At 38.2% G+C, this 12,105-nt stretch overlaps 1 protein-coding gene across 1 annotated transcript in view; it reads right to left on the bottom strand.

Moving 5' to 3' along the window:
• Positions 1 to 12,105, bottom strand: part of FBP2 (fructose-bisphosphatase 2) — a 59,664-nt gene that overhangs the window by 34,819 nt on the left and 12,740 nt on the right. The window contains exon 3 of the mRNA XM_027874977.1: positions 10,689 to 10,781. Within this exon, the coding sequence (XP_027730778.1) occupies positions 10,689 to 10,781 (93 nt within the window). The remainder of the gene's footprint in view (positions 1 to 10,688; positions 10,782 to 12,105) is intronic.

The raw sequence follows: 12,105 nt of genomic DNA, 5'->3' as shown, positions 1-12,105 counted from the left end.
CTTAATAAAAGGATTTGTTCTATAAAACTTGGACTCAGTCCAAAGGCAGCAACTAAGGACCTAGAAGGCCACAGGTTCCCCACCCCTGATCTTTCTTTTACAAGAAGCCTTTCCCAGTTCTTAATTTTAGTGCCTTCTTTCTGAGACTACTCCCAATTTGTTCTATCTACATCTTGTTCGTACATAGATGTTTGCATGTTGTCTTCCCTATTAAGCTATGAGCTATTTAAGAGCAAGGACTGAGTTTTGTTTTATTTTGTTTTGTTTTGTTTTGTTTTGTTTTACCTTTCTTATATTCCCAGAGCTTAGCAGAATACCTGGCAATATGATCCCCACCTACCTTGCCATTCATATTTTCCATGCTAATTAGACTGGTTTGCTAGCTATTCATCATTCACAATGTATCATCTTTCTCTCCTTCACCTTTCCACAATGGCCCTTATGTCTGGAATGCACTGCCTTCTCACCTTTACCTCTTGGAGTCTCTAGTTTTCTTCAAAATCTAGCTCAGATACCAACTTGCCAATTCTACTCCCCTCCTCTCTCCCACTCTTCCCAGTTATTAGCTCTTTTTCATTTTGGAAATTATTTTGTATGTACTTTATTTTGTTTGCTTGGGTACATTTTGTATTACCAGTAGAATGTTTCATAAAGTTAGAAACTTTTTTTTTAATTCCAAGCACTAACAACAGAATGTCTTGCACATAGTAGATACTTAATAAATATTTCATTGAATTGAACTTAATTGAAAAGCAGAATGCATTTCTCAATTTGATATTTTGGATTACATGCTCTGTCTGGGATGACTTAGCATTACAGACTATAGTAAATAGGACTTTGGCAAACAACAAACTAAAAGGTCAGATTCCCTTTATGTAAGCCAATACATCAAAAAATCTTGGTCAATAAGAGAAAAATGGAAACTAGAAATTTCTAGCCCAACTTTGCTTCTGAGTCATTTAATTAATTCTTTTCCATTCTAACAGAAAATCACGTATTGTATTGTTAGGTCCAGATTAGTTCAAATAATGAAATCAGTTAAAGTTGTCACATTATTCAAATTCACACTATTTAAAGTTATAATTATATATCAGATATGGTAATTTGTTCCAGACCAATGGATGTATGCAATGAAAATATTTGAAAATAGATGTAAGGCTCTTTATGCCTCCTTCTTCTCTGTACAGGTCACCTCTCTGGTAATTTTGATATTATGCAATTCAATTTGATTTTCAAAGTGATTGAACCAGCCATTGCTTGCAATAAAAGTTTTTTCACTATCCGTTTCATTTACATTTTCTTTCAGTGCCTTAAATAAACTTGAAGCTTTTGTCTGAATTCCTGCTCTGTTAAGAGGAATATGTTTTTATTGCGATCATGTAATTAAATCCACAGTCGTGCCATTCAGTGTTAAAGGGAGGGAATGAGGTGAAAGCTTTATCTGGATTGGTTCTGTTTACTAAGAGCAATCCATCTTGGGGTATGAGGGTGTGCAGCAGGATTAGCCTACTCCACCTTGCATAGGGGTGGAGAGGTGTCAAAGAGCGAAGCCCATAGCAGCACTGAGGGTAGATGAGGTGGGCAGTTAGGGTTATCAGGCTCAGTTCCTCCTCTGGGATCCTTGTCAATTCCCCTTATTTTGTAAATTTGCCAGATTCCTGGAAACCATCTGTGTGGACAGGGTCATCATCCCTGGGAAATGAGCTGTTTGGGTTATGGAGTTCCTAAACAATGAAATTGGCTTACTGAGAATTTGAAAATTTGTGTATAATATAGAAATGATTTCTAATGATTGATCTTTATACCAGGATGAGTTTAAACTTAAGGAAAGGAAAAAGAAAAACAAGAGAAGAATGTTAAGTGAAATCTCTTATGTATGTTTGAGTCCTGGTGAACTTTTATTGTTCATTGCAACCTCATGAGAGGAAAAATAACTATATCCAACCCTAAACTACGATTAATGAAACTTGCCATTTAAGGTAAAAGTTCTTGGGAATATAATTGATATTGCTCTGAGTTTTGAATGCAGGTATAGTTGTGTAGGTATAGATCATTAAGTCAATAATGATTATTTGAGAGAAATGGCACAAACTACTCAGTGGGAATGTGATCCTGAACTGTTACAGGTGGAGGTCTGCATCTGGGAGAAAGCCTAGAGGACAACCTTGGTATAGCCTAAGAGAGGATCTTTCTGGCTCAGTCTCCCTATTGTTTTATTTCCTTTTGAACAGGAATGTTTCCCACCTGGCTATTCCTGAGTCTGTCTATGAGGTGGAATTATTACTGCACGATTGGTTGTTAATTATTACTCTCACCTGAAATCAAACAGAGCTATGGATGCTTTATCCTGCCATGTGTTGAGTCATCAAGGACCAGTTTGATGCTATTAGAATCATGTCTCTGCTTTTTCCTTTTATAGCAAATTTCTATAATTTGACCAAGTGGTCAGTAGAAGGCATGAGCACAATGCAACTATGTAAGATGTTGCTATTTTCAGTCTGAATGTGTAGTCATTCCATATCCCAAACAACTAGGTAAATTAATATTTGGGCTTATCATCTGCCTGCTAATTTTTACATAGTCATGTGTAAGATTAAGTCCCTGAAATAGCTAATCCTTTCTGAATAATATGGGAATAATTAGATGAAGATAAAAGAAGTTTGTGGAACAAAGATGCAAACACGAAGTTCTATCATTATTCCGTGGACTAACACTGGGATACATCTGAGCTACTATAACAAAATGCATGTATGTATGATCTGAGCTATTCAGCCTAGAAGTATAGTCCTTTCTATATCCTTAATAACTAAGTAAATGAGTATTTGGACTAGTCATCTGCCTGTTACTGTATGTGTATATCTGTGTGTGTGTGTGTGTGTGTGTGTGTGTGTGTGTGTGTGTGTGTAGTCCTGAAAAGTTTCAAAATGATGTAAGAATAACTGGGTATTGATGCAGCTGTTTGTGGGACTAAGCTGTTATTCTATTAATTATTAAAACTGAATCAGAGATATATTTGGTCTGAAGAAGATCATTTTAGTGTGCTCAGTTTTCTTGGAGGGGAGTAACTTATGGAATGTTTTGTGTTACAGCAATGGAAAAGTCAATTTTATTCAAGTTTATTACTAACGTGGAAAAAACTCCTGTTTACAATGCATGTCATATGATACAAACATGTATCGTTATAAACAACTTATTTGATATGCACTGTTTCAAACTTGATTACTTGAGTGTCATCCCAAGTATTTTGCTGTAAGTGAAGTTAACATGGTGACTTTCTATGACTTCATTTGTGTATCATGGGTCATCTTGTAAAAATGTCCTATGACCTATGTTTTTCTTTAAAATTAAAATTTTTAAATCCTTAAGGATCTGTCTCTGTTCTTCCTACATGGGGGGGATAGTATATATTTGAAGAATATGGATTAATTTAAATTGAATGGTATTTAACTTTGGAATTCTAAAATAACTAACAGTTAATTGGTAAATACTTTGAAGTTAAAAATATTTGGGTAAAATTTTTGAAGAACCAACAAGATCAAATACACACACACATACACACACACACACACACACACACATAATTTAGAAGGTTTTGAGAGTTCTGCCTTCTGAGGTATTTAAAATGTTTAGTTTATATTTGGATGTCTTATATATATCAATGTATCAGTAACCCTTTAGCTTATCATGAACAGTATTTATGTCAGGTACAGCATTTAGATTAAGTTAGAAACAGCATGGGGTATTTGCAATCCAAATTCTCTAAAGTTTCAGGTAAACTCTGGGTTCCTACTTTGCTATTCCCCGTTTTAGCTCTGTTATTGCTGAGATTAGAACTGCAAAGTTTGAGCTGGCTTTCACAATATGAACTAGTTATTGGAGAAGTAAGTTTTGAGTCTGTAACAACTTATATTGACATCTATTTTGTAAGAAATTCTAATATCTGAGAAGCTTCTACAAGTAACTTGGAACCAGAATGGAAAATCCAGTGGAGGGGTGCCCTTGAGGACATGGCATTTTCCAGACTGCCCCAAGGAAACGTGTGCCATGGACCAGATGACTGCATAGGATGTCTGAGATCTAGGATGAATTGAATTGATTGAATAGATCTTGAAAAGGAGTACTATATTGCAGGGAGACTCAATGTCTGTTATTATCGATGTCCACTGTTGTGCTCCTTTGGTTTTTATTTTCTGTATCTGTATACTAAGTTCTCTTGATTATCTCAACTTTGTTTGATTTTTTTTCCCCTTTGAATTAGTCCCTAATTTGGGTCATTCTTACTATGGCTTGTATTGTGTTTGGTTAATAGTTTTGATCCCACTTTGTAGTTGGGGCTGTCCCAGGTAGTATCCATGGTACTGTTTGCTCTGTGTGTTCTCTGTGGTCATCAATGTACTCAAAGGTCACCCTTGACCAATGAGGGGGGTGTGTTAAGGGCTGCTAAAGGGTCCCTTGAACATGTATTTTTGAGTTGCCATATTTTCCAGAAACACTGGACCCAGAGCATGCAGGAGACCCTGAATGTGTCAAGGACAAAATGCCCCCCACCCTGAGCTGACATCATTTGTTGTTTGCACCCCAAGCTGGATTCTCTGTGTATCCTTGGGAGACAAGACAAGCACCAGTCAGTCTGTTTCAGGTTGGGAAATTTGCTTGTGCAGCTGGGTCCCTGTAGATATGCAGACCATCCTATCTTCATAGTCTAACACAACGGTGGGGAACCTGCAGCCTCAAGGCCACATGTGGCCTTCCAGGTCCTTGGGTGTGGCCTTTTGACTTAGTCCAAGTGTTACAGAACAAATCCTTTTATTAAGGGGATTTGAGGCCACAGGTTCCCCACTGTTGGTCTAGCAGTTCCCAAAGGAAAAGAATGCAGCTTTTTCCATTGCCTTGCTCCTTCCCTTTCTCTTTTTCCACTTTTACTGCACCTTTCACCCTCCCACACTATGCAGCTTCCTGGTATCTCCTCCTTCCTTTGTCCTGCATTGTAAATATGCAAACCTCTGTATGGATTGTGAATTCTTTAGGCTCCACATGCACATTCATTTCTCTTGTAATAAACCTGATTTTCACATAAGTTTTGTGAAGTTATGATTGCCTGGGTGAAATCAAATTTTTGTTCTAATGTAATAACAAACCTCTCCCTTTTTGCACTGACAATATTTTCATCTGTAGGATTATTTCATTTGTCCATTTGGTTTAGGGCTCTTTAACTATTGGTAATATACACGGCAGCACATCAGATCCATAAGCAAGTGCAGATTGAGGACATAGTGGCTTGTTAAAACCCTCAACTTGTTGTTCAGTCATTTCAGTCGTGTACAACTCTTTGCAACCTCATTTGAGGTTTTCTTGGCAAATATACTGGTGTGGTTTGCCATCTCCTTCTCCAACTCATTTTATAAATGAGGAACTAAGGCAAACAGAGTTAAGTAATTTGCCATGGGTCATACAGCTAGTAAGTGTCAGAAGCCAGATTTGAACTCAGGAAGAAGAGTAGTCTTCCTGACTTCAGGCCCAGCACTCTATTTACTACACCATCTAGCTGCCCCCAAACCCTCAACTAGCTCACACTAAATGTGACCTATCATTTCAAAAATTCATGCTAAATTAAATTTTATATAAATCACAACCTAACTGTATTCTATCATAGCTTACTCTGCTATTTAATTTTACCTACTATATTCTCCATGTACCGTTCAGCTTTCAAATACTGTCCCTGTTTGGCAGAAAATTGTAGAGAAAACAGCAATGGAAGTAGATCAAAAGTATTTTAAAAATTAAAATGTATACATATTCTTAAAATTGTGAAAGATAGCACTGTTATAACACAGTTTGTAAATGGGTTAAACTCTATCCCCTAAAATAATACTTAAAGTAAAATAACAGAATTTGTTCCTTGCATTTATGTAATGCTTAATTTTTCATCAAGACACTTGCAAATAGCATAATCCATGTAAGGTCAGTAGGATAGGTACAAATAACCTCATTTGATAGATTTGGAGTAGTCTAGTGTAGCAATGGGAGGAGGGAGAGTTGTTCTGTGATGAGGAGGGTTATCTCCCCTTCCTTCTGGTCTCACCTTCAAGAGGGTGGCACTACTTCTTCCTAGATCTTTCCTTTGGGCATGACTTTCTATTCTCTCCCTCAGCTCTGTCCCTCTGGAGGCCTTGTTTTCCTTTCAAACCATGTTCCTGAAGATAGTGGAGAAAAAAAATGGCCAACCTGCCATATCTCATACCAGCTCCATTTTGAAAATTGCTGATTCATTCTTTTTTTAATTAATTAATTTTGAATTATCAAGAATCACTTCCATAAACTTTAAATTTTTAAATTTTTCTCCCCCTCCCTCCCCACCTCCCTCCTCGAGACAGCACACAATCTGATATAGGCTATACATTCCTATTAAACGTATTTTCACATTAGTTATGTTGTAAGGAAGAATTCGAACCAATAGGAGGAACCATCAGAAAGAGGAAACAAAACACAACAGAAGAAAAAAAATAGCAAATAATATGCTTCGATCTGCATTCAAACTCCACAGTTCTTTCTTTGGATGTGGATAGCATTTTCCATCATGAGGCCTTTGGAGATGTCTTAGATCCTTGTATTGCTGAGAAGGGCTAAGTCTATCAATGTTAGTCATTGTACAACGTGGCTGTTATTGTATACAATGTTCTTCTGGTTCTGCTCACTGCACTCAGCATCAGACCATACAAGTCTTTCCAGGGTTTTCTGAAGTCTGCTTGTTCATCATTTCTTATAGCACAATAGTATTTCATTACATTCATATACCACAATTTGTTCAGCCATTCCCCAATTGATGAGCATCCTCTCAATTTCCAATTCTTTGCCACCACAAAAAGAGCTGCTATAAATATTTTTTTACATGTAGGTCCTTTTCCCATTTGTATGATCTCTCTGGGATACAGCCCTAGAAGTGCTATTGCTGGGAAAGCTGATTCATTCTTGCCTGTAGTCATAGCTCTCCCAGAAAGAAAGAGGAAGAGAGAAAGAAGTGAGGATTCAGCAGCCTTGTGTCTTTCTCTCTGTGTGAGTGCAGGAAATAGGATCCTTCCACACGCTCCTAGAAGTGTCAGAGTTCATACTGGTGATCTCATCTCTTCCACTCTACTCCACTCCAGCTCTAAGCTGGCGACTTTCCTGTTCTGTCTCCTCCTTGCCACAGCTGCTTCCCGGGGCACTATCCACTCCAGCCGCTCCTCTTGGTCTTCGTGTACATCTAGCAACTGCTTTCCACTTTGCTGCTCCTGCTTCCCCCACAGCCCACCAAGTGTGTTTGAGATGTTCTTGTTTTGCTAAGTTCCAATCAGAATAAGAATAAGGAAATCACCTCAAACCTAGACTTTTGCAATAAATAACTTTTGTTAGAGCTACTCCCCTCAAGTCCCTCTTCAATCCAGGCCATTCTCTAATCAGCTGTCAAATTGATCTTCCTAAAGCACAAATTTGAACACGTCTCCTGCCCACTCTCCACTCCCAATTCGATAAACTTAAGTAGCTAGCTATCACTTCTAAGATCAAATATAAAATTCTCTGTCACTCAGAGCCTTTTGAAACTTGACCCCCTCCTACCTTTTCCAGCCTCCTTGATATTCCTTGCACGAGATTTTCATCCTTGAAGCTGTAAAATGAGCTAACAAAGCCCCTACCTCAGGATCAAGTGAAATAATATTTGTAAAAAATAACTTAGCACAGTGCCTGGCATATAGTAGGTGCTATTCTCTTCTCTCTAACTATGGGCATTTTCACTAGCTGTCCTCATGCCTGGAATTCTCTCCTTTGCATCTCTGTCTCCTATCCTCTCTGGCTTCCTTTGAGTCCTAGCTAAAACATCACCTTCTATAAGGAACATTTCCTGATTCCCCTTCCCTCTAAGATTGCCTCCAATTTATCCTGTGCATAGCTTGTTTTTTTTTTTAATTTTTTTTAATTTTTAGGCAATTTTTAATTTTTAGGTAATTAAGAGACTTGCCCAGGGTCATACAGCTAGTAAGTGTCAAGTATTTGGTCTGACGCTGCATTTGAACTCAGATCCTCCTGACTTCAGGGTCAGTGCTCTATGCACTGCGCCACCTAGCTGCCCCCATATAGCTTGTTTGTACATAGTTGTTTGCATATTGTCTCCCTATTAAATTATGAGCTTCTTGAGAGTAGAGTCTGAATTTTTTTTTATCTTATGTTATATCCCTAGTGCTTAGCACAGTGCTCGGTACATAGCAGGTGTTTAATAAATGATTGTTGGCTGACTGCCTCAAATACCCTAGTAGCACTTTTGAAATCTAACTACATGCAAAGAGGAACACAAAGTTATAAAGGTGATGAGAAAGCCAAGGCTGGACAGATGAAATTCTCACATTGTGTGAAGAGTTTATAAGTGGCTTCAACATACATTGGGTGAGTCTAGCCTATGGAGAGCTCTTCAGGATGCTTATGGCTTATATAATGTTGGTGAATCCCCAGAGTGATCCTGCTGATTCAGCTCCAAGACCTCCTCCATTGTGAAGAAAGCCAATGTTCCAGGGCTGCCTTATGTCACTCCTTAGACAGCAACACAATGAAGCTAAAGGTTGACTAGGAAGGACTCTGCCCACCCTGGTATCTGTGCCCAAGGTGAAGAAGCTATTTGTCAAGGGTTTAAAACTAAGTGTAGTTGACAATGACCTGGAGTCCCAAAAAACATTTTAAAAAATCCTTTTTGAAGTTCAAGAAGGGAGAGTCCATCCCTGACAGGATATATTGTTGAGTTTCACCCCATCCAGAGGCACCATGGAGAGGTGAAAAAGACTATGTGTCCAACGAAAATATGCACCCTGGTGGTGAGGATAGCAATGGGTCTAGGACATGCCAGGATGGCTATGGCAATGGCCAAGACAGAATGTTTTCTCCAAAAGAATTGGCAATTAACAGCTATGGTGATTAAAATAGCAAAGCAGTGATAGGACCTACCAATGCTTCGATGACAGCTATAAGCAATAGATACAGAGGCTTTGACAGCTTCAGCCAGCTCTAATTTTTCACAGGCCCATGAAAAGCAAGGGCTACAACAACAGAGGGGACTGGAGCTGCAATGGTCAGAATCAGCGTCAAGTGATGGCTATGGTGGTAGGGGCAGCTGCTTCTAGATATAAAAAAAAAAAAGTTCCCAGGAGGGAGAGGGATGCTATGGGTTCAGATTCCTTTTAAAAGTCATGCCTAAAATTCAGCTCTCTAAAACTCCTTCCCTTCTCCATCATTCTCCCTTTTGTCTTAGGGCAGACAGTTCCTTCTCTAGGCTCCCTTTAGAAGCCTGACTTTTCTCTGTTCCCCTTCTTATGAAAATGGAGTTGGCCCCACATACACATTTTTTTTGTGTTATAGTCATTGCCAGACTCTATTTTTTAAACTATTACTTGAACTTTGGTTGTGTTTATGCTAGCAGAACTTTTTGTTTTGATTTGTATCTTTTTTTTTTTGGAGGTGGGGGCGGATCTTGTGCCGGAGGTGGTTAGATTGCTATAATTACTCGATACTAGACAATTGCATTTTCTAGGAAATTTACTTGAATCCCAAGACTGAAATTTGGAAGTTTAAAAAAATTTTTTTTTACATTTTATTTTTCATAAGTCCCTGTTGGCCATAAAAGGAAAAGAAATTAAGCTATTTTATTTACTATCTGGATTGACCATGGCTCTGTCACTCAGTTTGTATACCAGAAAGTCACATAGTACATTCCATAAACAAGTGAGAAACAAGTAAGAACTCCTTGTCGCAGAGGGGTGAAGCATGGCCCACTCCTTAGTTTACATTAAGCACATTGTGACTCATTGCAGTTTTCTTGAGCCTGGCTAAGTGGATTTATGGATTACATAAACTTTTCACAAAATGGCCGGCTGGCTTTGAAAGATTTTACAAAGCAACAGCAGGTTGAAGATAGTACTAAAAATGTGAGTACAAGCAATCTAGAAAGTAGCAGAACTGACACTTCTAATATGAGCTGCTCTATCACATTGCTAAATAAAAATAATAATGGAACCAGATTTAAAAAGAAGTCCAACAAAAAAATTCAAAACTATCGGGATTATTGGAAATACAGATGTATATGATGAATTTCACCCTATGTATATATTGTTCATTGAGATATCAGCTAATGGTATAGGAAACTTTGAGCAACACATTTTTTAAAACTAAGCTTTTTTCCCCCCCAAAATACTGTCTACTGCCTATGAAGACTCTTATCTGCACATATGGGAAACTTGGAAACAGAAACAAAGTGTTTCAGTGGGTTTTGAAACCATTTGTTAAAAATGTAAAAATGTAACACCTTCTAATTTCTTTGCAAGAACAACAGATTGACATAAAGAAAGAAGGCTATTGATGAGTTGAATTTTAATTGCATAATTGAGGGATAATGAGCATCATGACTTAGCAAGTACAACACTTCTTCCATTTGGAGCTATGCATCTTTGAGAGGTACTCTTTTTTTTTTAAACTATGAAAGCCACTAAAATCAAGTATTAAACTGAATTTCAACCCAGTCTTTTTTTTTTCTTCAAATGAGACAATTTCCACTTAGAAAGTGCTGATCTGAAACAAGAATCTATGTCTCCTAACTCCTAGTTGTAGATGTTTCCTACTAGACCTCAAAGATAAGGAAGTCTTAAATATAAGAACACATGGATACATACCTTTCGGTAGATTGCAAATATAGTTCCTATAGATGCCAAGCAGTCAATATTGGAGGAGCCATCTAGTGGATCAAAACAGACCACGTATTTACCCTGAATGAGTAGATACAATAACGTTGGATCAGGCGTATACTTGTACACACAATACAATTACAAACACTACATCACTGATGTCTATAGTAACATAAACTGTTAGGATTGGAAAGGATTCCAGAGGTCAGTGAGTCTACCCTACTCACCTAAACATCTCCTCTTCCACATCTCTGATAAAGTGGTCATTGAGCTTCTCACTCACTTATTCTCACCTATGGGGAGATTTTAGAGGGGATTCCTATGTGGGTAGTAAGTTTCCACTGAAGAGAAATCTGCCTGCTGAATACCACCTGTTTTGAATTCTGCCAGACAATCTTCCTTCCAAAAAATGACTTAAATAAAAAGAATTTTATCACCAGAGATGTCCAATTACATAAGGAGGGTGTGGGGTCAGTGTATTTGAATCTTGGTACCCAGGACCAGCCCTACTTATAAGCAGTGTAGGTGGCTGCCTACAAAAGGGCAAGGCCCTTCCTGCATCAACATATCTAACCCCCTGCTGTTGCACCATCCTTCCTCCTCCTACCTTTAGAGTCACTGCTTTGGGTCAGACAAAAAGAGGTAGGCATGTTATGCCTAGAAGGCCATGATTACCATATATATGTGTAAGCATCTCAAGGTTTCTAGTTCTTTCTCATTAGCATGCTATCATAGATTAGAATATGCTGGGGTTTTTTTTTTCAGATTACTTAACTATTATCTGGGAAAGCATAAGAGATTTGGACTTAGAGATGCGTTACTGGACAGGTGGTTTTCAATAGAAGAATAGAACATGGCAGCAACTGACCAAGTTGCTAGGGGAGCATGGAACCCTTTGATTGAGGTATATCAACCAGAGTAGAATTCCCCAGAGGAGAACTCTGATCAACTGGGAGCTGGAAAGGTGGAGAGCAGCACTGGGTCAAGGGTAGATGAATACTCCCTACACAGGATAGCTGAAATAGGTCTAGGGGAGTGTATGCGAAGGGGTAGGGGAAGAATATAGGAAGAGGTTGCCAAAGAAAAGCTTTATCTATTTTACAACTATATTTAGACACCATCCTTCTAGTATGGATATAAGATTCAGGATATTAGATCTGAAAGAAAACTGAGAGATCATTAATTCAGAATCCCTTATTTCACAGAAGAGTAAACTGAGGCCCAAAGAAATTAAATGACTTGCCCGAGGTCACACATCAAGTAAATGGCAAAGGAAGAACTAGAACCCAGGGCTCTTGGTTCTTTATCTAGTGATCTTCCCAATATGCAAAGGAAAATCATGGCATGTCATGACATAGCATGGCATGTCAAAACTGAAAGCCCATTCAAAGATCAGGGATTTCTG

This window comes from Vombatus ursinus, unplaced genomic scaffold (assembly GCF_900497805.2).
Source record: "Vombatus ursinus unplaced genomic scaffold, bare-nosed wombat genome assembly UNPS02014807.1, whole genome shotgun sequence".
Lineage (NCBI taxonomy): Eukaryota > Metazoa > Chordata > Mammalia > Diprotodontia > Vombatidae > Vombatus > Vombatus ursinus.
Note: the sequence above shows the minus strand (reverse complement) of the source record. Positions and strands in the feature narration are given on the sequence as shown.